Genomic DNA, 27,165 nt, shown 5'->3' with positions numbered 1-27,165 from the left:
CCCTTCTAATAAGTTGAGAGTATTAACACAATAAAGCATTTTTGGTTAACTAAATCTCACAACATTCTTAATGCTAGTATGATAACATTATGTGTCACATAAACTTACAATGCACTAAAACACTTATTTCTCTTTTACACTCTATTGGGGAGCTAAGTATGAACACCATTATTTAGCTGCATAATTCAGTAATAAAAGAAATATTGATATTAGAAGTTTTAATTTATGGTGTCTTTCTTTAAATATACCAGTAGATATTCTTTATTTAAATAGTTAACATTTCTATCTTGCGTAAAACAGAGGATATGTGATTTATTACTTCTCTTTTTATAAGTGAAGAAATAGAAGAACCAATAAATTCTTTACTAATCCAGAGCCACAGTGTAAATCAACAGAAAATTCCAGAAGGAAATTCAGACCTGTAGACACCAATTCTGACCTTAATCTGTTAATCTAATATTTTATATTTTAAGTTTGTAAAGCACCCTATTCAGACATAGGAAGGATATTTGTACTTGGCTTAAATGTGTTAGAACACATAGGACCTTAGAATCACTCTTAATACATAGCTCAACAAATACTGCGTACTACTACCTATACAGACACACATATCTAAAGTCACCTCTGTTGTGAACTGGAGTCAAACTAATTATAAAAACTGATTAGTTCTATTATAAGCACCATAGAATTGAAGCTATATGGTTTCTGAGTGTATGTAGTTAATTTGAAGATACCTGAAGAATGCATCATGTCAGCAACAACCTTAAAAATTTAAGAGATTTATGAAGTAGTAGCAATTTTGGAGACAACAATTGCCAAGAACAAAGCCTTGGGCATTACTACAAAACCTCTCAATAGGTAGACTGGGAAAAGAATGTGAGAAGCTTAAAAATATCTTGTGAAGAATAAAAGTAGCTTTTACTTTAAGTCCAATGGAAAATAGCAATGTAATTATGTACTTGAATAAAGATGAAAATATACAAACAAGTGTCCATAAGTACTTGTGGTAAGGAGTTCAAATCAGTAAGTCAAATAAGTTTATATTGTTTATTTTTTTTCAGGGCAAGGACCAAACTCCAGGCCTTGCATGTATTTGGCAAGCACTCTGCTGCTAAGTTAAATCCCCAAACCCAAGTTTATATCAATTTTTAAATTCCTATAACAACCATGCACTAAAAATATAGCAGTGAAAAAAGTAGCAGCCTATTTTTTTTTCCTTGTTAGGATGGAAATAAGGCAAGACACGTTGAAATAGGGAAACTCAAAGATGCAATGTCCCAGTCAACTTGTCAGTGTTCTGCTATACACTTTGTTATCAGATTTTTTATTAACTAAACTTGACCTGTTAGGTGAAAAACACTTTTGGTTTATTTCGAACAGAAATAACAGAGGACTTAAAAATAATCAGAAGCCTAATTTTTAAAAACTTCAAAAAAGAAGTACATTTAAACTTTGCCATTAAAAGAAGGCAAAACTCCAGAAATGCAAAGAACCTAAAAAAAAACCAAAACACTTCTTTAAAAATATAAGCTTTTAATATATACACTAAGCTGAAACATTTTATTCTATATTGAGTTTTTTTTAAAAAAAAAAACAACATAATTTTAAGTGTGTGTGTGTGTGTGTGTGTGTGTGTGTTTTATAATACTGATCTGAAACCTCAGAGCCAGGAATTTAATCTCTGTTTCAGAACATCCAGACTATGATGCTTAAGAATAAAAATAAGGCAGTTCACTATTCAAAGAAGGCCTATCTAGTCTACTACATTTGACACTGAGAAATGAAAACAGAGTTCATTTCTTGAACAGAACAAATTATACCTCAAAAATGGAGCATAAAGGTATGGATTGGGTTCTTTAGATGAGGACTATATGCAACTGAAAAGTGACTTTATTAGGGCAGAAGACAGGATGCGAGTAAAAAGGAAGAAATTGGTTGCCCCTATTGGCATTAAAAAATTCTGTTTTCTTGTCAGAACGGATAGAAATGACTATTTCTATTGATTCATACACATACACACACACACACACACTTACACATATATGTTCACTGCTGAGGCTGTTTATTTATAACTTTTTTCCTTCTATATGCTTAGACTCATAATTTTTAATATTTAAATATTTAATCCACCTATAGCTTAATTTTTTGTTATATAATCAACCATTTCCACCAAAATGGATAGTCACTTTTTAAAATACCTTTTATTAAATGATCCTCCTTTCTCCCAGTGATTTTTGAAAATCAGATTTACAAATGTTAAGTTCTAATATAACACATAGGCATGTTAATGAAATACCATTTGGTTGTATTTATGTACTAATTCATTTTCTTGTAATGTATGAAATATTTTAATCACTGTGCCTGTTCCATTTTCACATCTAATAGAATGAAGCCCTCTCATTGTTTCACTATAAACCAACTCTCCCATAGTCCACTAGCTATTTTTATAAATTTGCTCTTATTAAAGGACATTTAGAATTGCCTTTGTATATTCCTCTCCTCCAAAAATTGTGGATTATGTTAAATTAATCAATAATTTAAGGCATATAATTTCAAATGAACAATTGTGTCTAAGAACATGTTATGTTGCCCTAATCATTCAAGTTATATTTTGTGTTCACCTAGAAGATTTATTTATTTCTGGTAAATTTCTTAAGGTTAGTTTTAGGTATTGTGAAGTTTCCTTTTTTTTTTCTTGCTATTGTAAATGAATTCTTTATTGTATTTTCTATTGGCCTGCTACTAATTTAGGTAATATCAGTATGTGAATTGCCATAAAATAAAATATAGCCACCAAATCATTCAAATCCTTTTTCAATTGATTCTTTTGGGTTTTATCACAGGGAATCTTATGTATAAATGCAGTCTGGTTTCTTCTTTATAATATTCAGATGTCTTCTCTTGCATTGATATATTGAGATGGACAAACTTTTAATGGTGACAGTAACTATCTGTTATTTCTAACTTCAATAAGAATTCATCTCCTCTATTGCTTCAGACTTTTTATATTTGTTGTTTTTTTAAATGAAGTTGAATATTTTATTTCTTATTTTGTTGCATGCTGCTGTTTCAGTGTATAAAAATCACACCAGTAAATGCAGTACATTATAAAACTAAGACAGTACTGTTCTTCTGACACTGTACAACACTCACTTTTCTCCATGCCCAGTTTTTTCCAGTGGAAGATCATTAAGTATATTGACCCAGATCCAGGGATGGATGTAAGCAAGTTACAATATTATATTAGGCTTATAGTAAGACTATCCTTGAATTACATACTTTTTATAAGTAGTTTTTACCACAGATAATTTCATAAATTCTGATATCAGCCTAGTACCTACTCTAAAAATCATAAGGAATTGTAAAAAAGATGCATATTGTTTTTATCTGCAGTCATTGGGAAGTTAAGGGGTATCTTCTTCAAGTAGCAGTGTTGAGAGTAGGTTTTTAAATCTTATATCCACCACTAATTTAAGACAACTCCTGCAGTTATTCCACACTAGTTTATTTAGGATGCCATTTTTACTCCTCAATAGATTTTACATATTTCTCATATGCTTCTTCACTCATTAGGTCATCTAGTTCTGAAGAGTCACTCAGTGTCATCTTTATCAGCCAATCATCTTTATAACAAGATTTGTTCACAAGCCTTGGGTTTTTTGCAAGTGCCTCATTAATTTCAGTTACTTCTCCTGATAGAGGAGAATAGAGTTCACTGGCAGCTTTCACATTTTCCAAAGCACCAAACTCATCTTGTTTTTTCAATTTTGTCCCAACTTCAGGCAGACTACAATAAACAACATCTCCCAGAGCTTCCTGTGCAAAATTGCTGATTCCCACTGTTCCAATACCATTTTCTATAGTTATCCATTCCTGTTTCTCTGTGAATTTAGGGAAGGAGAGCAGAGCAGGTCCCATGCACAGCTTCAGAACAGCGCCCATCCTCACCCTCCAGGGCCTAGGCAGGCAGAGCACAGAGGGCACAGGAGTTGCATGCAGGCTGCAGGCCACAGTTAGCAAGCTCTGCATGCTCGCAGCACCATATTGGCAAGGGTACAGAGGGTTGCTAACGGCGCCTCTGCCCTATTTGTTGGTTTTTGTGATTAAAAATTTTATCATGTTTACAATTTTAAAAAATTCTAATTCACTATGTGTTTTTCCAGAAAAATTATACTGAATTTTATACTTTTTTGGCTTACACGCAGATGATTGTATTATTTTTGTGATTTACCTAATAATGATACAAATGGAATTAGAGGGTGTCTAAAATTACTGTCCTTGAATTCTTAAAATAAATCTTACTTGGTGAATGATGTGTATTAAATAAAAACTTGTTGCTGTTTCATGTTTTTGTATATTATTTTACTATTTCTACATATAATCTTCATATGTTATTAGGCCTATAGTCTCCTTGTTATCTTTATTTCATTTTGGAATTAAGGGTTTGTTACCTTTATAGAAGGAATTAGGATTTTATTTTTAATCCTGTGTCATGATATAGCTTAAATAACAGAGGAGTAAGACAGGAATTACCTGTTCATTAAAGTTTTGATTGAACTTACTCATGACACCCCCACACTTCCTTCTTTCAACTCTCCAACTCTTTCTCCTTTCATTTCCTAATACATTGCAATAGCTACTTTATTAATTGACAGATGCTGGAAATCAAGGTACTACTGAAATTTATTTTTACTTTAATTTGAATAAAAGTAAGTTAAATACATAATTATAGGATGTAACACTGACATGTGCATCTCCTCTTCCTAACCATCTAAAGTGTATTTTGATGTAGAACCATTGTTTGAGTTTGTATAGAGCAGAGGTGAGGCCAATTGTATATGCATAGCACAAAATCAAAACAATGTTTCCATTGCTCTTTTTAAACCAAAGATACCTCTCAGTAAAGAAGTGTCAGTTGCCTTATCACTTACAATGATTTCCAAATTGCAGTCTTTTTATTTTATTTTTTTTATTATTTATTATTATTTTATTTATTTATTTATTATTGCAGTCTTTTTATTTTATTTTTATCTAATGACATTATTTGATGAAGTCTCATTAGCTTAAAAAATGTTTCCATTAGTGTTGTTTGGCTGTAGTGAATGCCTGTCAGAATGATTAATAGAAAGCAGTATGACATGTGATTACATTGTGAATATTAGGATATAATTGTAGGATGAAAGAAAATAACAAGTTTTCGAATGTCAGGAAAATGGGTACTTGAGGTTTACAATAACATTTCTAGTAACACTTTCAAAGTAAAAAATTTTAAATGCTGTGTCTTCATAACTAAATAATAATATGAACCCCTAGCTCACACCATCTACAGAAATTAACTCAATATGGATCAAGGACTTAAATATAAGAGCTAAAACTATACAATGCTTAAACAGTTTGATTCCTTAAAATACAAAACATAGAATTACTGTATTATCCAGCACTTCCAGATATATAATTAAAGGAACTAAAAGCAAAAGTTTGAAAATTATTTATATATATATAAATAATTTTCAAACTTTTGCTTTTAGTTCCTTTAATTATATATCTGGANTATATATATATATCTCAAAGTTCATTGAAGCACTATTCCCAATAGGAAAAAGATGGAAAGAATCTGAATGTCCATCAATAGAAGAACAGGTAGACAAATAGTTGTATATCCATACAATGGAATATTATTCAGTAATAAAAAGGAATAATATTCTCATATACATTACAACATGGGTAAACTAATAAGCATTACACTAAATGAAAAAAAGCAAAAAAACCTACAAAAGGGCAAATATTAAATGATTCTATAATAGGCAAATTTATGGAGATAGAAAGTTCATTAGAGGTTATCAAGGTTTAGGTGTGGGAGAAATTGGGAGTTATTGCATAATAATTACATTCTTTCTGCTTGGGTGATAAAGTTCTTAAAATTGGTACTGGTTATGACTGCATATTATTGTGAATATAATTAATGTTAATTAATTGTGCATGTAAAAATGGTTAAAATAGCAAGTGTTTTTGATATATATGTATATATATACATATATATCACACACACATATACATATATATATCTCGTACCACAATCTTAAAAAAATAACATACCAAAACCCTTTGAATTATACATTTTTAATGGATGAATCATATGGTATGGGACATATACCTCAAGCTCTTAAACAAAAAAGAAAGGTTGATAAGTAATGGAAAACTTGCAGATGGCTTACAAATTACCCTAACAATGAAAAACATTGATGTTAATAATGTATGTTAAGATTTTGAATAAAACCTTGTATAAAATACAATTATCTTAAATGACATTTTATATATGGTAATTTGTACTTTAGTGAATTAAATACTTCACTAAGATGGAAATATTTAATATTTAACTCCCCCAATTTTTGAGTCCTTTCATTGGAAAATAGATGATTCATGTTATAGTTGGTATAATTTTCCATTAAGGCCTATTACTATACAGTAATAGTTTAGAGAAAGAACAAGGAATGTATTATTCCACCCATTTTCCCATGATTCAGGATAAGAGCTGTGAACTTAGAAACAGATTTGAGTTTTTGGACTGATAAATGAAAGGTATTAAGGTACCAAAATGACATGTAGCTATTCCTGTAGTGACTAAACATTTAGACCCCAAAGATCTGGTAGGTTATATATTCTTTGTATTGTACAGATATCTGCATTTAGGGACTAAATTTTTGCTCTAGACAATTTATATTAATTCTTTCTTACTTTTTTAAGGTAAGGAAAGTCTCAATATTCCTTTTGACTTCTTATAAGATGATGCCAGAATGCTTTTAAAAGCTTTTCAATTGCTGATTTTATAACTACGTTTGGTGATAATGTGAAATCAGGATAAGATATTTGATGCAAAACTTAAAAGCAAATATAAAGCTAACAGGTGCTAACACTGCCCCCACCACAATTACAGCATTCTGTTCTTTGAATATGTGCTGAAGAGTAATAGGCATACTTCATTATGCCTTCTTTTTAAAAAAAATAAAATAAAAATAATAAGTAATGTCAGCAAAGGAATACCTGTTTTTTCCAAAAAATTAAAAAAAGTGAACCCTGTTGGTGCTATACATATTGTTTCTGAAATCAGAAGTTTACAAAAAATTATATAAAGATTCCCTTTTACTTGATTTTTAAAGGACTATAATACATTTGTTAATTCAAAAAATAAAATTATAAAATTTACAAATCCACATAAGTTTGGGCTAAATACAGTTGGTCATAAAATGAAAAACAAGCAATATGAAAATTATAAGGCTTCATTCAATTAAGGTAAACAGCACTGATTATATGATGAATAAGCATAAATTTCAACTTACGTGTACCACACTTTTTCTTGAACATAGATATAAATTCATTTAAAAATCTTACATAAATGTTTATAATTTAAAATTTTTTACATATTTTATTAAATCTTCAAAGAAATAATTACTATCAGATCAGAGTTCACTAAGTTTTTTGTTAGAATTCTTTACATTTGAAATCATTTATAGGCAGTGCTCTGTTTATCAAGAGCTAATTCTCAATCTCCAGGTCACAGACAACTAGCCTGACCACTATCTCCAAAAGTAATCAACATACTAATGCTACTGCCTGGTGACTACAGAGAACTTTCTGAACTTATTTTCTTTAAAGATGAACATACAAACAAAATTAGAATAGACAAGTTATCTCTCCCCACTTAAAGGTAACAACTGTAAACATCCATACCTAGTTACTCCCAAAGTACTATTAATTCTATCCAGAGAGTCAAATGTCCCTTTATACCCTCACCTGTATGGCCCTCATACAGGTTCTTACATCTTTTATCTGAACCATTCCAATGACCTCTTGATTGTTGTTATAACTCAGTTTATGCCCATTCAACCCATTCTCCATTCTGGTGACAAAGAGGTTTTTCTAAAATGTAAGTTTCAACATATTCTTTCCTTGTTTAACATTTTTCAAAAAAAAAATCTCATTTCCTACAAGAAAAAAAACTAAATGCTTTTTATATGACAAAGATATCACCTATTCTACCTACTTCTCCCTCTCCTGCAATTTCCCTCTCATAATTCATTCTGTAGCCCAAGTGACCTACTAGCTAACTTGTTATAGCCATTGTGTTTTTACAGTAGAATGGATTAATAAATATTGATATGCATACAATGGACTATTGGTCAGTAATGGGAATGAACATACAACTACATGAAAAAATGAGTCTATTTTAGAAAAATAGTGGTGAATAAAAGAATCAGACACAAAATGCTACAGACTATGATTCCATTTACATAAAGTTTAGTAAAAACCAAAAGTAATCTATAATGGTAAAGGTCAAAGAATAGTAGTTACTTTTTGTGAGGAGGCACTGGAATTTAACCCAGGGCTTTGCAAATGCTCAGCAAGTACTGTATACTGAGCTACATTCCCAGTGTTTTTAAAATTTTATTTTGGACAGGTTCTTGTTAAGTTGCATAGGCAACCTCCAACTTGTGATCCTCCTGTTTGAGGCTCCTGAGCTGCTGGGAATAAGGTGTTGCTCCAGTGCTAGATTATTAGTTACACTTTAGGTTTGGGTTGTGATTGTAAGAGCATACTGGGGTTTTCTAAGATGCTAATAATATTCTGGTTTCTTGATTTGTCTGCTAGCAACATGAGTATGTTCAGTTTTAAGTTAATTAAGCAGTGCCTATACTATGCATATATATTGTTTGCATTTAAATAAAAGGTAAACAACAATGACAACCTCAGTGTCTTGTCTTTGAAAGTCTCCCGAACTATGTCCCTCAGATTGACTTCATTTTTGTTCCTAAAATGTCACATATATGCCACTACTGAATCAATTGTTATATTTATTCATCTATTTTTTCTTTTCAATAATAGTTGTTCTGAAATATTTCAATCATAATTTTCTAGCCATATGACCCCAATCTTCAGTACAGTGTCCGACAGTTAATAGGTACTCAAAAATGTTATGTAAATGAAGGTTTCTCAATATCTGTGTAATCTACATTTTGGGCCAGATAATTCTTTGTTGTAGGGGATGTCCTGTGCATTGTAGTATAGATGTTTAGCAGCATCTCTGGTCTCTATTCATTAATTGTTAGTAGCATCCCTCAAAACTGTCAAAATCAAAAATATCACCAGGCATTGTCAAATGTTGCCTGGGGACCAAAATTGCCTCTGAATGAGGAACACTTGTACATATACATGTTTTTTTATGGGGAAATATAAGCTAAGTTTTAATTTTTTAACCTATAACAAACTTGGGTTCTGAAATGGTTTGCATGTTAAGGATGACTAAAAAGCACTGGAGGGAATGTTGAGCTCTACATGCTAGAAAATGTTTATAAGATGCTTTCAATGTCTAGATAGTAAAATATAATCTACATTAACTGCATCTTAGAACAATGTTTTTTTTTTTGGAATTTCCACATAGAAAAGTGATTTTGGCAAGTAAAACAATTATGTAAATAAGATTCTATATATGCAATTAAAAAAGAGTGCAAATAGTAGTCATGTGTACTCAATGTCCTAATTATAAGTTATTTCCCAAGGTCTGTATATATGAATAGGCCATTAGTTCTAAATTATGGAGATTTAATAAATTTCTGCCAAATACTTAATAGTGAAGCTTCCACAAGAAAAGGATAGCTACAAAAGAAACAAATGCATCAGTAATAGGGAGAAAACTCACAAAGGGCAAATCCAGTTTATCAGAAAAAAAAGAATTTGTATTTTATTCACTTCATGCCTTAGGTTCAGAATGTATTTTTGAGTTGTCACTGTGAATGATAAACTAATTGAGTACTTCTTTGTTAATGGAGTCTGAGAAAAGAGAAAGTGAATTGGTTTATATTTTGATTCAAAATGATACAGCAAAGATATGTCAGAATTAGCCAAAATTATTTCTTTACAAGCAATTTCTTAGACTATTCCTCATAATTAGAATCAGTTTTTAAGAAGAGAATATGGATCCAATTTTATGTATAACTAGAATGCACCAATCAAAATATAAATACAAGGCAGGCCAAAACAGTAGAGGAACAGGATTAGGGGAGAGAAGAGAGGACAGAAGTGGGTAGTACTGGGGACTAAAATGAAGCCAATTATGTTATATACATTTATGAATAGGTAAAAAAAAACAACAAAAAATACAAAAAACAAACACTGAGCCAAAAGAAAACTGTACAAAATAAACAAGCATTTTAAAAGAAGAAATAAAACTTGACAATTATGAGAAAAGTTTTCATTTCTACCATATACTAAAAAACATAATATTTTTGCCTATCAAATTTCAAGATTAAAAATGTTAAAGGACATGCAATCTCATAAACATATATGAATTTGTACATATATTCTAAGAAGGCAATCTGGCAACATGCATTAAAAGACCTCACAATTTTGAGTCAGTTATTCTATTTTAGGGAAATATTTCTAAAGTGATCATCAGAAGTTTATATGACAATTTATATACAGAGAATGCTTGTGATAGGAAATAGGAAAGAATCTAAATGTTTAATGGCAGAAAAATTAAATTATTCAGACCTTGTTTCTATTCTGCAGTGACTGAAAATCCCAGTTTTTTTTTTTTTTTTAGAAGAGCTATTAAATAGAGAAGAGCTTACATTATGAGAAAAGGAGATAGGTTAAAGCAAAGGCTCTGGAGTTATGACTACCTTATACAAATTCTAGTTTTTTAACATGCTAGTTTCATGATCTAGGCCAACATATTTAATCAGCTAATTTTTCAAAAACTAACTTTCCATTTTGTGGTACTGGGGATCTACTACTGAATTACACCTCCAACCCCTTTTAATTTTTATTTTGAGATAGAGTCTTCCTAAATTGCCAACTCAAACTTGCTATCCTGACTCACCTCTTGAGTTCCTGGGATTACAGGGTACTTGTTTTTCAGGTTAAATAAAATATTAAATATAGTGCTTATCATAATGCTTGCCATAGAGTAAGTGTGTAATACAGCTATAGTAACAATTAGGATATTAAGACTCTTAAGACATAAAACTGTATATATGTTATATTCCCAATTGTGCAAATTAACCAACTAGTTCTAGGTATAATTGTGGACTGGGATAAATGATGGTTTTTATTTACTTCATTTTAGTTTTTCATATTTTCTAAATTATTGTTTGTAAGAAGCATATATTACTTTTATAATCAGAAAAACAGTATAGTTATTTTAAAAATTTATTAAAAAGATAATAGGAAAAACGTCATCTTTTCCTCCTCCTAAGTAATTTTAGGTAAGAATTAGATTTTTAATAATATTCAAAAAGATTACCAACTTATGCTTTTATGAAATGCCTATGTATGTGTATGTGTGTGTGTGTGTGTGTGTGTGTGTGTGTATATATATATATATATATATATATATATATATATATATATAGTTCTTTTTAGTTATATATGACAGTAGAATGTATTTTGACATATTATACATACACGGAGTACAACTTCCTTTTCTTCTGGGTGCACATGATATGGAATTACATTGGTCATATATTCAGTATATTCATATATGAACATAGGAAAGTAATGTCTGATTCTACTGTCTTTCTTATTCCCATTACCCCTCTCTTCCCTTCATTTCCCTTTTGTCTAATCGAAAGCAATTCCATTCTTCCCTAGTCCCCTGCCCCCAATTGTGAGTTAGCACCCACATATCAGAAAGAACATTTGGCCTTTGGTGTTTTGGGTTTGGCTTATTTCACTTAGCATGATAGTCTCCATCATTTTACTCAAAATGCAATTTCCTTTCTCTTTATGCCTGAGTAATATTTCATTGTGTACATATACCACATTTTCTTTATCCATTTATTTGTTGAAGGGCATCTAGGTTGGTTCCAGAGTTTAGCTATTGTGAATTGAGCTGCTATAAACATTGAAGTGGCTGCATCACTGTAGTATGCTGATTTTAAGTCCTTTGGTTATATGCTGAAGAGTGGGATAACTGGGTCAAATGGTGGTTCCATTCCAAGTTTTCTGAGGAATCTCCATACTGCTTTCCAGAGTGGTTACACTAATCTGCAGTCCCACAAGCAATGTATGAGAGTACCTTTTCCCCCTACATCCTCATCAACATTTGTTGTTACTTGAATTCTTGATAATTGCCATTCTCACTGGAGTGAGGTGAAATCTTAGTGTAGTTTTATTTTGTATTTCTCTAACTGCTAGAGATGCTGAAAAATTTTTCATATATTTGTTGGGAAATATGGAAACTTGAAGACATATTTTCTTGGTGATAAAAGAATAGCTTCCTAAAGGTGGTGTTCAGTTTTACTTTGTAATTAATTACTAACCTGTGTAAGAGATAGGCTTTTTTTAAAAAAAAAAAAAATTTGGTACTGGGGATTGAACCCAGGGGCACTTAACCATTAAGCCATATCCGCAGCCTGTTTTTGTATTTTATTTAGAGAATAGTTCTCATTGAGTTGCTTAGGGCCTTGCTAAATCACTGAGGCTGGCTTTGAACTCACCATCTTCCTGCCTCAGCCTCCCCAGCTTCTGGGATTACAGGTGTGTACCACTGTGCCTGGTGACAAGTAGGATATTTAAGGAAGCTTTGCCTTTTACGACTCTCATGAAATCTATCTTAATTTTGATCAAAGTCAGTGAACAAGGAAAAAAATAACTTTTCTTTTAGGATATTCACTTAAGTTTCTATAAGAGGATTATTACTTCTGATTATAAAGTATATATACGCATGCACTATTGTATTATGTCCATAAATATACCAAAGAAAGTCTGATTCCTGAACATGAGGAATCAAATCTAAGCATTTTTATGTTGCTGATATGAACAGAAAATATTCTCAGTTTCCTCATAAGTACTAAATATTACAAGAAACCTAAAAAGCAGTCTAAGATAGTATAAAAATTTTGACATTGGCTTCTATTTTATAAACATCTAAGTACCTAAGTAGTGAAGTTTTCAGGCATTTGATTCCGATGTTCATGAAATTAAAAACTGTTAAATTTGAATAAAGAAGATTTTTATCAAATAGTTTATCCCTTTGAAGCAATTTATTTTATTATTTTTTAAAATTACCTTTTGTAGTTGAAGTTGGACACAAAAACTTTATTTTATTTATTTATTTATGTGGTGCTGAGGAGCGAACAAAGGGCCTTGCATGTGCCAGGCGAGCACTCTACCGCTGAGCCATAACCCTAGCCCAGCAATTTGTTTTCTTTCAATGATATCATATGACACAATTTTTTCATAGCAACATTGAAATATTTGATTGTAGGAGGAAATGGGGAAAGAGATCACGGGATATAGAGAATGGTTATTAGTGCCTGTTATTGTTACTATATTCAAAAACAAAGAATAAAACTACTTTCACAAAATGTTCATGTAAGGAAAATACATCTTTCACATGTTCAACTATCATTTATTTGAGTGGGAGAAAAAATGAAAAGTTAGACGATGATCTGTTTGAGAGTATTTGCCTACAAAGAACTGCCTGATTGCAAGGAAATTTAGAGGATTTTTGTAGTAAATATAAAAAGACTTGAAGACTAATAAAAAGTGAGATAGAAATATTACCTTCTTGGGTTAACTTCACACAAAGAAAGCACATTATACAACTGTACTTTCAGTTTAGATTTCCTTGAAATAAAAATAGGAGCTCAGAGATCACAGGAAAAAAGCACACTTAGTATTAATAAAATAATATTACTTATGTTTTCCTTTATCCTAGGTCTTTAAAATATCTGCATAAGGGTTTTTTTTTTTTTTAACTTTAGAGTGCTTTCCAGAATGAACACAAGTGAAGAACAATCTTTTGAAGTTTTTCATTATTGTTAAGAAAACAAACTAAATCTGGATGTAATTTCTATTTTAGTGTTTTTCTCTTGACATGAGAACTTTGATCTTCCCAAAGCTGTGTCATTAAAATCAACAACTTTACTAGGACAGTCAGAAGAGGGAAGAAAAACAGCTTATTAAAGTTTATCATAAATGCAGCTTTAAAGGAATCAGCCTGACGTAGTCAGGAATAGGAACAAAAACAGACAGACGTCAAGTTTGAGCCCACATCGACACAGAGAGAACAAATAAATTCCAAATTAAGGTGATTAGTTCATCAAGTATATAATAAAAACCAATACATATTTCTGAACCTTCTGACACCAGGAATTTGAGCAAGTATCAATTAATAGGATAAATTAAATCCCTGAACACTGTCGATATTGACTGGTACAAGAGCCGATGCAACTTAGGGCAAAAAAATTCCTCACTGTGTTTGCATTTATATTTAAGAAGAAGCTCATGCATTCTAGTTATCCATTTATCTCTAATCTTTATCTACTCTTTTACTGTACAATTAACATGTCTGGTTTTAGCTAATTATGTTTATTAAAAACTACCAATGAAATCTCTAATCTGTCACTAAAGGCACTAGACAATAAAATCAAAGACTTCTACTGGCATTTAAATTATTGTCATTATCTATAAGCTGTGATGAAGGTTTTTTTTTTTTTTTTTTTTTGTGGTACCAGGGACTGAACCCAAGGGCACTCAACCACTGAGCCACACCCCGAGCCCTTTTTTATATTTTATTTTGAGACAGGGTCTTACTAAGTTGCTTAGGGCTTTACTAAGTTGCTGAGGCTGGCTTTGAACTTGTAATCCTACTGCCTCAGCCTCCTGAACTGATGGGATTACAGGCAGGCACCACTTGATGAAATTTTAATAAGAAGACATTCTTATTCTTCAATGTGATATTGAAGAGATAAACAATTTCCTTATATGCAGCCACTCTGAACATTTACCTCAAAGAATTAGAAGAAAAGAACAAAATTTTGTGGATGGCACCAGAAATGAACTTTTTCTTAAATATCATTTTTCCTGTCCTGGAATGTAAGCTCCTTGAGAGCAAGGTCTTATAACTGGGTCACATACAATTGGCAAAATACATACAGAGCAGTGTTTCTTACCAAGTTATGAAACAATTATTGTATGTACTGAATTAACTTCTCTCCCATGCATATAGAATGATACTAGTTTATGTATCACACATGGGAGAACTGAAAAGATGGTATTCAGTTTTATGTTTAGATGAGGAACCTCAATTGAGAAAGGGTAAATGAAGTATATAAAAATCTTATCAAAATTGTTGAATTAATGAGTGCAAACATATATCCATTACTCTTTTAATCACTCCACTTTTAAGCTTCTTGAAGACAAAGGCCAATTCTTTGTAACTTTTTTAATTCCTGTAAGGTATACAAAAATATTATATAGAGTTCAATTTAACTCACATTGTGTATCTGTTCTCCCCCAACCCTCCCACTTTACATCATATCCCCAACTTATTGGATCAGTATTCTGGGAGTATGGCCTATGATTTTTTTTTTTTTTTTTGTAAGAAAAGTCTCTATATTAATTGGTGGGTATATAGGATGAAGGACCATTGAATTAAAAATGAATTCCTATTCCCACTGATGGTTCTTCTAAACAGCTAGGTTTCCTCATCTCAGTCATTTAAAATGCTGCATTTCAAATGTGTACATCTTCTCTATAAAAATCCACATTATTCTATTTCCAAGACATGGTATCATTCTATTCTAAAGTTGGCATAAGAAAGAGCCAACAAACTTAACCTTTATCAGAATAATTTATGCTAACTTTCCAGCATCTAAGATCTGTGTTAATTTAATTTAATTTTTCCTTTTATTCTTAAAATATAGGGTCTTCAAAATCGTACCATTTGGCCCTTTTAGTCTTCCTAAAAGTATATAATTTCTTCCGTTCCTAATATAGTATCTTGGATTTATCCATGCTTCATGTTAATTATGTAGTTTTCTTGATCTCTCTGCTAATTAATTTTAATTTCCTCCAAAGCAGACAAAAGTATTAAAAGCTACCAAATCCACTCCTACTCACATAATCAAAAGAACTGAAAGAAAATCATACTTGCACACCAAATATTCATAGCAGCATTATTGATAACAGCCAGAAGGTGGAAACAATCTGTGTCCCCAACAGATGAATTGATAAACAAACTGTAATATATACATCAATGCAACGTTAGTCAGTCTTTAAAAGGAATTAAATTCTGATACATGTTTGAATAGGAAGGAACCTTGAAAAGATTAAGTGACATAAGACAGATACGGAAGGAGAAAAATTACGTTTCCATTTATATGAAGTACCTAGAATAGGCAAATTCACTGAGAAAGTAAATTAGGGTTTACCAGGAGTTGGGGAAGAAAGTAAATGGGAGTTTTTGTTTAATGCATATGGAATTTCAGTTGGGGATGATGAAAAAGTTCTGAAAGCAGTGGTGATGCCTGTACAAAGTATACTAATGCCACTGAATGTACTAATACCACTGAATTGTACACTTAAAATAGTTTTGTCATATATTCTTTATATAACAAATATTAACAAAATGATTTTTTAAAGCTAGTCAATGAATCTCTTGACTTATATAAAGTGGCTTTTATCTCCATTAAAGTAAAATTATTTAAAAAATCTTGTCTATACTTGCTTTCCATATTCCCTAAATTTATCATTCTCTTATTAGACTTTTTTCCTTTTCCTATTTGTTTTTATAAAAACAAAATAAAATTTAATATGGTTACTCGGCATTTTTCACATTTTTAAGCACAACAATGTTGTGGATATACACATAGAACATCTCAAATTTATATACACATTATGTGCATGCACATATACACACCTCACTTTATATCTCAGACTCTTGCAAATTTAATTCCCCCAAATTCTCTGCCTTTCATTTATTTGTAAGACTACAAGCTTTACAGTCCAGAAAATTTTATATTGCAACTTATCTTTAGATGCTAAGTATTATGTAAATAATGAGAAAATATCAATTTCAAAAGTCTACCCACACACACAAAAAGACAGTTTAAAAGGAGCGCAAGATAAATACATCAAAAGGATCTCCAAAAAACAATATTATGTAAGCTATGGGGAGGCTAAGAAATGATATTCTCAAAGGAAAAAAAAAATGGATCAGAACTGAAAGCGACTTTAATCTGAACTACAAAGAAGCAAAAGATAATTACATATATTATTTTTAGAGACGATACTTGTAAGTAAAGTTTCAAAAAATTCTCATGATTGTACTAAAAAGAATAAAAATTATCAGAGTAATCTGTTCTCATGAATCCCTGAAAAGTTGGGAAAAACAAATTAAGAAATAAATTTAGAATATGGAAAATAAGTGAAAGATCCCATACTTAAGGAATAAATTAACATAACATGTGATGCAAAAAGATAACTGAAGCAAGGGTGATAAATGATTTAGACCAAAAAAAAGTTACTAAATAAAGAGAAGAGTGTGAAGTTGTGTTTGAAAAAAAAGCAGAAAGGACAGGTGGTACTGAATTTAAAAAGTCAGTTTAGGAGTTAACTGGACTGGGGTATTAAATAGCAAAGCATTTTCCTATTTCAAAGATATATCTGGACAATATGTAGGCAGAATTTTTCTTGGAGGTAAAATCTGATTAAAGTGACAAGACAACAAAGGAACAATGCCAGTGATTTACTAGATGCAGGGAATTATAAAGGAGGCAATATGAGCCAATCAGCAAGTTGCCAAGTTCACAGGAGATGAATGCAATGTTTTAAGTAAATTAATGTGGCAGCCATGGGCAGCAAATAGACAAAGAAGGCCATTGTCAAACAAACTCAGTCAGCAGTCCAACTCAGTGGCACAAGGCAAGTGGAAATAGACAGCAAAGTGCTAAACAATCTGCACCTACTTACAATATTACAGGCATAGATTTGACAGGGCAAGATCAGGCAGGCAGATGGCAGAGCATTTGGTAGGCCACAGTATAGGAGGATAGTAGGAGAGCAGATAGACAATGCTGGGCAATCTAAAATGCTAAAATAGCAGATGGATATGGCAGCACCCTGGCTTTTGCTGATAGACAAAGAATCAGTGAGTAGAGAATGCAAATTGTTCAGCAGATGAGTGAAGTGGAGGCAAAAAGGGGACAAAATCCAAAGGCAATCAAGCAGGAAGACAGAACAGTAGAGAAGCAATGGTAGATCATCAGAAGCATTTGGGTAGGGCAGAGACAAGCTGTCAGCAGGGGAACAAAACACCGGTCAGGAAAAGTTGAGATTAAGAGTGAAACAGTCTCTGAATTGGGTGTATTCCATTTAGGAAACAGTAATCTATAAACTGCATATGAGAATCCACAAGAGAACAGCACACAAATGGAAATAGCAGATGGATCTGAACTCTATTGCCCAGGGATATAGAATAACCCTAGAACATAGATACATAACAATCCACAAGGAAATTAAACGGATGGGAAAAATGTGTCCAAGCATTATTTTTTTAATGATGATAAAAGAAACCAAAACACTAAAAATTATTAATCTGGAAATGATTGGCTGGGATTGAAGTCTTCGCTTACCCCTTTCTGGAGCCCACAAAATGGGAATGTTGGGAATTTCTGCAGCAGAAAAACAGAAGAGAAAAGGGATTTCTGATTCCCAGTTTAAGGAAAGCAGGTCAAATTTAGGGCTGTATAAACTGGTTCAGGGAAATAAGAACCAGCCTGAACCTTTTCCTTTCCTCAGAATCAACCACTTCTGAGGTCTGAGAAAGGTTTAGGAAGCCCTCACCCCATCATTTCCCACAACCGCCCCTTTCACACTTACCTCCAGTGCAAACACTTTCCAGCAAGGAGGTATTTGGGAAAATTCACTCCCCTGTTTACATCATGGCAAAAATCTGAGGAATGCCAACTAATGGTACTTTCTGTGCAGGTCATGTTTCTGATCAGTGGGATTCTTCCCGCTTTTTGTGAGTGAGCAGAGGGGACAATTACTAGAAACTACCTACCTCTTTTAAAGTAGATAAGAAAAGAATCAGAGGTAGTAATAACAATTATACATAGTAATACCAGTAAATACTTTGGTAGTCTCATCAGTTGTCATGAACTTTAATTCAATTTATATGTTGATGACTATAAAAAAATAAAACTTCTAGCCCAGACATTTCCTCTAAACTCCAGATGTACATAACTGACTGTAATCCAACATCTCCACTGAGATATCTAAAGGTACTCAGTTGCCATGACCAAGCAAAACTCCTGATTTTCCTCAAACCTACTCTTTACACACTCTTGTCTGTTTCAGTAAATGGTAACTCTATCCCTTCAATTGTTCAGATCAAATACTATATCTTTTACCTGGTTTCATTCTTTCTCTTATTCCATCTGTTACTTCTACCTTCAAATTTACCAATAATCTACTTCTTTTGTCTGAGTCACTATCATTTTTTCCTCTGGATTATTTTAATAGCTCCCAAACTGGTTTCCCTACTAAAATGTAAGGTCATGCCATGCCTCTGCTCCATTACAAGAAACATAATATGAAAGTTTTCTGTGATCACAGATTCCTCTCTTTCCTCCTTTATGTCTTTGCTCAAATGCAAATTCCTTGAAGAATGGACTATTTTAAATTATAATGCTCATTCCTGCCTAGACTGTCTAAACTCCTTCCCTGGTTTATTTTTATCCACTAAAATGATCATCTCCAATACTATGCATTTTTTTCTGTATTCTTATGTTTGTGTTCCCTCATTAAAATGTAAATTCCATAAAGGTAGGGACTTTTTAAATTCTAATTAGTTATACATGACAGTAGAATGCATTTTGACATATTATAAATAAATGGAGTATAACTTCTTATTCCTTTGGTTGTATATGATGTAGAATCATACATCATATACATCACTACACCACTCTGTAGTCATATATGTATATAGGATAATAATGTCTAATGCATTCCATTATCCTTCCTTCCCCCATACCCCTCCCCTCCCTCCCCTTCCCTCTATAGGTAGGGACTTTTTAACTTCTTTGTTCATTGTTATGTCCCTGATACCTTGAACAGTGCCTGTCATATATACATAAATATAGCTGTTACATATTTGAGTGTCGGGAATATTAATTTGTTGTGGGGTTTCTCATTTCTTAACCTCAAAATTTGGGCACATTTTTCTGAAAGCTCACATTATCATGAGATTTTGGAATAACAGAGCAGAAAGTGCACAGTTGGATAGGAATATTCTAAAACAGAAGTTGGCAAACTGTAGCCCATGGACCAAATTCTGCCTAGTGCCTGTGTTTTTGGTATAGCCCACAAACTGAGAATGATCTTTACATTTATAAATCATTCAAGAAAATCAAAAGAATATAATTTCATGCCATGTAAAATTATGTGAAATACAATTTCAGTGCCCATAGCAAAATTTTATTGAAGAAAACCCAGGCTTATTCATTTATATCATCTATGACTGCTTTTGTGCTATAGGTCTGGCAGAGTTGGATAGTTGTGACAGGCCAGATGAACCATAAAGACTCAAATATTTATCATCAGATTCTTAAATAATGTTACTAACCCCTGTCCGAAGGTATTTTATAGACTATAGCTTATTAATAATGCTGTTGCCACTGTTGTCCATAATATAATTCTGAAAGTGCCTATATACTAGGATTTGCTTTCAATATTATGTAAAAGCATCCTTCTAAATATTATTTATTTCTGCTGGTAATACTCATCCATGTATCTGTCCACAGACTGGTACCAGTTTAGAAGACAGAATATATAGTAAGGGTAAATCTTGAAAATGGCAAAAAAGGGGAGGGAATGTAAAAGAAAGTACATAGGGCTTACAAACAGAACTCATATCAAAGTATCATATAAATACCCAAACTTCTATATAAAATGTTTAAGAACAGTGGGAACTCTGAATGATGTGACTTAATTTTGAACCTCATCAATGGAGTTATTATTAAAGTGACCTTATTATAATAGGGCTGCATTAGGTAGTCCTGAATCATAGTAAGAAAGAGATACATTATAATAGGACTCCACTTCATTTATGCAAAATTTAAAACTAACAATTATATTCTCACTGGTTCCAATACATTTTGTAGAAAAGCATTTTTTTAAACTCTTTTTTTTAATATTTATTTTTTTTAGGTGTAGATGGACACAACACAATGCTTTTTTTTTTAAAATGTGGTGCTCAGGATCGAACCCAGATCCCGCCCGTGCTAAGCGAGCGCTCTACCTCTTAGCCACAATCCCAGCCCTAGAAAAACATTTTAAAAATTTGTAAAACTACTCAAAATCACATCCTAATAAAAACTGACCTACCATATCCTTTCATAAAATCTCATCCTGAGGATTATTGCATGTGAGGAACAATTATATTATTTGCTGCAAACAAACTTATGGGAAGGGGTGAAGAAGCTAAGGGAAGATAACTATTCCAGTGACATCTATCACTATAATGCTATCTTCATTCTACGCAGAGGAATATAATTTTTTGCCTTTTTAAAGTATCAATTAGTACTCTCAGCATGATCAACTGCTTCTTCTGTATTTTTTGTTTTGATCTTTGTTTCCCCTCTCTCAGTGAAGCAAATAACAGATTATCTTCAAACTCCAAGATGTTTACTGATGTTTTTCTGAGCATCTTGTGAAAGAATTTGGATCCTTTCTGAAAATTGTAATCAGTGAGTCATTAATGATTATTTGAAATGGTTATTCCCTTCACTGGACATTTCTTCTCTACTCTAATAATATTCATGCTTTCCCCAAGTTCCAATATAAGCAAATAATATTGATAAAATTATTAGAATAATTCCAAATAATTTATTTAGTAATTTGTATCCACTTTTTGACTTGTTACCGATTTCCTCCTATGGTAATTTTATGTAACATAAAATTTATGTAACATAAAATTACAAATATTCTGCCTTTCTAATACAGTGATATTCTGAGAAGTTCATAGTAATTGACAGATATAAACCCATTTGTTGTCACCTAATTACATTTTGTGTAAAAAAGTAACATGGCCATTTTATAGATGGATATCTAATACATAGAGATAAATTTACATTCTTGCTTTTAGAAAGTAATGAAGAAAGGATATATTAAAATCTTCATTCCTGTGACTTTCTAGATAAATCTGCCTTTAGCACTTTTTAAAAAATTCATTTTGTTTAATAGTTTGTTCTTGACAAAACATAAAATAGATATTTAAAAGGAATTGTATAGTATTTTTTTACTGTTTGAAATTGAAATACTTTTAGCATTTATATTTGCAAAATATTTAATTATTTTTATTGTCAATGCGTTAGCATGTATTTTGTAAAACCAAAATATTCTGTTATGCCAGCCTCCATTCATTTTATAACAGTGGGCTTGGAAGGCTGAGCTGAAATGCTGACTTTAAGCATCTATCATTGATAAATTTAAGGTAAAATAAGCATTCAGAATGTCCTTTCTGATACTTCTTTTTTTCCTCTATTATACTACTGTCTTTAGTTACTATTCTGCTTATTTTTTTCCTCCATAGGAAAAATTTTTTCATATTTTTTTCCAATAATTATCCAGTAATGCTCTTTTTTTTCTATTACAGAGAATGAAAGACAGGGCTGGGGTCATGGCTCACTGGTAGAGCACTTGCCTTGCATGGGTGAAGCACTGTTTTGTTTCTGAGCACCACATATAAATAAATGAATAAAACTGAGTTCCATCAACAACTAAAAAAAATAAAAATAAAAATAAAAAGAATGGAAGACAAATATCCAATGGAGGAAGTAATAATTAATGATTATTTTAGATAATCAAAAAATTCCCAAATAGTTATATACAGCATATATGGTTTTTAGAGTGCCTATAGATTAGATGTGGGTTATTATCCCAAGGGTTCATGTGTTTGAGGCGTGGTCCTTAGTGGGAAATGGTGTGAAAGTTTTAAGAAGTGGGGCCTAGAGGGAAGTCCTTAGAGGAATTTATTAGGAGAGCTGTCCTCAAAGTGACCCGAGTCCTCCCAAGAGTTTGTTGTTATAAAAGACTGAGGTCGATGGCCAAATTCTTCTCTGGTTTCCTATCTGACAATGTCACCTCTCCTCACTTGCTCCCACCATGATGATGTCATTAGTTCCTCAGAAGAGACTGAACCAGTAGGCCACCTGATCTTGACCTTTCAACTTTTAATACTGTGAACTAAATAAATTTCTTTTCTTTATAAGTAACCCACTTTCAGTTATTTGTTTTGGTTACAAATATAATGTAACCAAAATATAATGCCTTAATATAATGCCTTAATTATATTAACTCACATAACTATTCTATGAGGTACATATTCTTCTTCATTTGACATAAGAAAACATAGATATAGAAACTTAAGTTGTGATAAGTTGGACATGAAATTCAAATCCAAATACCTTGTGCTTTTAATCAGTGTTACATTGATTAATAAATCTTTAGAGAACACTATTTTTCTAGTTAGAACTTGGATTATAAACAGAATTTGCCATCATTTGTATTTAATTAATTTGTATGTTTACTTAAGGTATGATCTCTCTTCCCTATAATGGCACCATAAAAGCTAAGAACATATTGTGGTATAGAGTAGGCATGCAATTAAGATATATTTAAAGAAAACTGAAGACATGATTTTATTATGTGTGGGTTTTTCATGTATGAAATTTTTGGTTTTGCTTCATTCTCAAAATTCCAAAATTGTGACCCAAAGGAGTAATGTACATTTCCCCTTAGTGTTGCTATGTGGAATAGGGCCCTTTCAAATCTATAGTTTTAAATCCAAAGTCACTTATTGTCACTAATTATTTATTTAAATGATATCATTTCATGCTTGTAATTTACCCCCAGATCCATTATATGATTGAGGTGTTTTTTTTTAAATGGATAAATAAAGTAGAGGGTATAGAAATTGGAAAGTTTGTGGCTGGTAGGAAAAAAAATGAATGTAAAAGCAATATAAAAGTAAGTGAACTTAAAGGGAAAATGCAATATTTTACTTCAAATACTTTCATTGAAAAGAGAAATTTGAGCTTTTGTGTACTGCCAAGTGTAGAATAAGCAAGTAGTAAAAATCATAAGGTTACAGATTTCAGTTTGAAGTGTTTGAACTTTGAAACAATTGGAATTTTCTGAGCAATGAACTTTCAGATGGAAGAAGTGGTAAATGAGATGTTCAGATAAAGGCTGGGAATGATTAAAAAAAAAAAAAAACGGGCCTGCTAGAGCTTTAAATATGATGGTATTTAGTTTCTTCAAACTATAAGATATTGTGATTTTTTCTCTATTATTATAAAGTTTGTAATTTTTATAAAATGCTAACTATACACTAACTATATACAGCACTGACAAAATCTATGATAAAATATTTCTTGATTGTTTTGCTTCTGAGAAAATATTGGCAAAAAGATTCCCAGACAACAAAATCGGGGTTGGTGTGTTACAGAAGTTTAAAATATGCACCCAAATAATGGTGTGGACAGTTAATAGATTTGCAGATTAAACCAGGATTCTCTCTCTCTCTCTTTTTCCCATATGCTGGGGATGGAGTAAATCCAGGACATAAAAACAATCTTCAATAAGATTGAAATTAATTTTGTTGGGGAAAAAATGCTAGATGTAAAAAAGGATATATTTTAAGTGAGGCTTGATGACATGATTTTAGTGACTATATTGCCTGATAGTGGACTTAGCAGTTGTGGTTTCCAAGATCTTTGAATAATGACAATTACTGTTTCTCATCTCTATATATGGTACCATTCTGTTATAAGAAAGTAATAAAATAATATAAGTCCAGTTAATCCATCCTTCTATATAAAGGGGAATTTTCTGTCTACCCAGGAACACTTTACATTTATATTCATATGTATCTTGCGCATATATTTTCCCTTGTTCCTTACTCTCTTCAGTGATGTCTTCTTTCCTAACCAGAATCCTATTTTTCTCTTTCAAATTTTAATTTAAATTCTACTATCATAAAAATTTCACAGATACTCAGTTCTCTTTTAATCTTTCGGCCTGAATTGACTGACCATTTCATTATTAGGTTTAAATTTTCTTGATTTGTTATTTGACCACTGTAGGAGTACTTTAGCATTATGCTCAATAAAGGACAAGGCACTTCATAAATATTTGTGAAATTGAACAAATACAATGAATGATGTTCTTAAAAAACTGGAAGGCTGTAAGTATGCTTGTGCTCTGAAACATACATTGCTTTGTAATAGGTAATGCAAAAACAGGGGCTGGGGTTGTGGCTCAGTGGTAGAGTGCTTGCCTAGCATGTGTGAGGTACTAGGTTGGAAGGCACTGTGTCCTCCTACAACTGAAAAAAAAAAAAAAGGAAAACCATTTTAAAAAATTATAAACCCAATACATAAAGAAGGATATTACCTTTTAACCTGATTTAAAATTATACAATGCATTCAGGTATTAAGATGTCACATAGTGCCCCATAAATGTACTGTATTTTTTGTGTTATGTATTAATTTTAAAAATTTAGTTATAAAAGAGAACAAATGGGGCTAGGGTTGTAGCTCAACAGTAAAGTGCTTGACTAGCATGAGTAAGGCACTGGGTTCGATCCTCAGCACCACATATCTCTCTATATCTCTATCTATCTATCTATCTATCTATCTATCTATCTATCTATCTATATATAAATAAATAAATAAGGTATTGTGTCCAAATACAACTTAAAAACAAAAACAAAAACATATATATATATATATATATATATATATATATATATATATATATATATTAAAAAAGGGAACTATTACAAAAAGCTATCCTTTACACATCTGAGCTGTATCAAGCAACATCCAATAATTTAAAAATACAAAATAAATAGATCTAAAACAAAAATAATAGATTTAGTTGTGATAAATATGTTCCTAATTAACTTTCCATACTGAAACCTTTAGAAGTAGGCTATCAGGTGCTAGTGAATCCAAGTGTTTTAATAATCCATATTTTCCATAGCATATAGATTATAGAAATTTTTATTCTTGTTACTTTGTTTCATGCCTTAAAGCAGTAGTGGGGAAATGTTGCCTGTAATTCTTTTTTTAATAGACATATACTAATATTTTAAAAGAAATATATTTACCAGATGTATAAGGGTTCCAGGAGTATAAGGGTTAGTAGCAGAAGTATTTGAAGTTACTATATCTAGAGATCATAGGTGTTATTAAAGAAACAAGGAAGAAAAAAGATAAAAATGAACACCTATTAAGTGTTTATGAAGTTGAAAGGAATTATATTTTCATATGCATTATTGTCACTTACTAGCTTGGATTAGCTTGGGCATATCTGTATTCAGCTTCTCCATCTTTAAAGTAAACATAAAAATATTACCTGATTCATATGACTATTCTGAAAATTAAATGAGTTTAAATGTGCTTAAATTAGATTCTGATGAGCTGGGGTTGTGGCTCAGTGGTAGAGTGCTTGCCTAGCACACGTGAGGCACTGGATTCGATCCTTAGCACCACATAAAACTGAAATAAAGATATTGTGTTCACCTACAACTGAAAAGTAAATGTTAAAAAAAGAAAAACAAACAGCTTCTGACACATAGCACAATTATTGTCTATTTTTAGTATCTTAATTATTAGAAACAAAACTTTGAGAGAAAGGCATTAAGTTAGCAGATGAGGAAACTAAGGTTTGAACAGGTTAATGTGACTTGAATTTCACAGCAGTGAACCAGTAGTAGAACTGGTTTTCAAATTCAGGTCTGTCTAACTCAAATTTTTCAATTATACCTTATTAAATCCTAGTATGTTTAAGAAAAGGCGAGACATCGTGTCCAAAACTACTTCATAAATACCATAGGAAGAGCTCCTTAAAATGACGTCAACTATAACCATCAAATCTGATCATAGAGGGAGGTGTATTTTATTCAATCTGATTTAAAATATTTTAAAAATAAGGGTTTCTAGTATTTGGCTTTGCCAGAAAGTTCCTATTGTAAAATTCAAATTGTTAAATTCAAATTCATAACATTAATTCAAGATCCTAGTTCACTATGTTATTTTTAGTTTTGCTATACATAAGTTATTTTATTACTCAAAATAGCACTAGAACTATAAAAGAATATGCAGAGTATTTCTAGTATAAATATTCTAGAGTATCAGAATATGGCATTTTGCTACTAAAATAATAAACGTTTTCTAGACTGTTAAAAATAACCATATAATGTAAATGATTTACTTTGTTATCAAATTTTCTTTTAGAAACAAATTACTAAGCACACTGTTTATCCTATGCTTCTGTTACAATATAGGAGAATTTTTTCTGACTAATAAAATG

The 27,165-nt window shown here is 31.5% G+C and overlaps 2 protein-coding genes across 20 annotated transcripts in view; both read right to left on the bottom strand.

Annotated features, from left to right (window-relative positions):
• The window catches only part of Gphn (gephyrin), a 625,252-nt gene that overhangs the window by 304,957 nt on the left and 293,130 nt on the right, over window positions 1-27,165 (bottom strand). For 11 of the 19 annotated variants that reach the window (XR_007345755.1, XM_048798535.1, XM_048798527.1 and 8 more), the window contains exon 5: window positions 18,417-18,455. The exons of the other annotated variants lie outside the window; for them this stretch is intronic. Coding sequence is in view for 10 of the 11 variants with exons in the window: in XM_048798535.1 (XP_048654492.1) it covers window positions 18,417-18,455 (39 nt within the window). In the remaining variant the exon portion in view is untranslated. The remainder of the gene's footprint in view (window positions 1-18,416; window positions 18,456-27,165) is intronic. 19 annotated transcript variants of the gene reach the window in all.
• Window positions 886-4,562, bottom strand: LOC107146200 (glycine cleavage system H protein, mitochondrial-like). The gene has a single exon (XM_048798541.1). The coding sequence runs from the start codon at window positions 4,027-4,029 to the stop codon at window positions 3,523-3,525; it is 507 nt and encodes a 168-aa protein (XP_048654498.1). The 5' UTR covers window positions 4,030-4,562; the 3' UTR covers window positions 886-3,522.

This window comes from Marmota marmota, unplaced genomic scaffold (assembly GCF_001458135.2).
Source record: "Marmota marmota marmota unplaced genomic scaffold, marMar, whole genome shotgun sequence".
Lineage (NCBI taxonomy): Eukaryota > Metazoa > Chordata > Mammalia > Rodentia > Sciuridae > Marmota > Marmota marmota.
The sequence above is the reverse complement of the archived record's forward strand: the minus strand, read 5'-3'. Positions and strand labels throughout refer to the sequence as shown.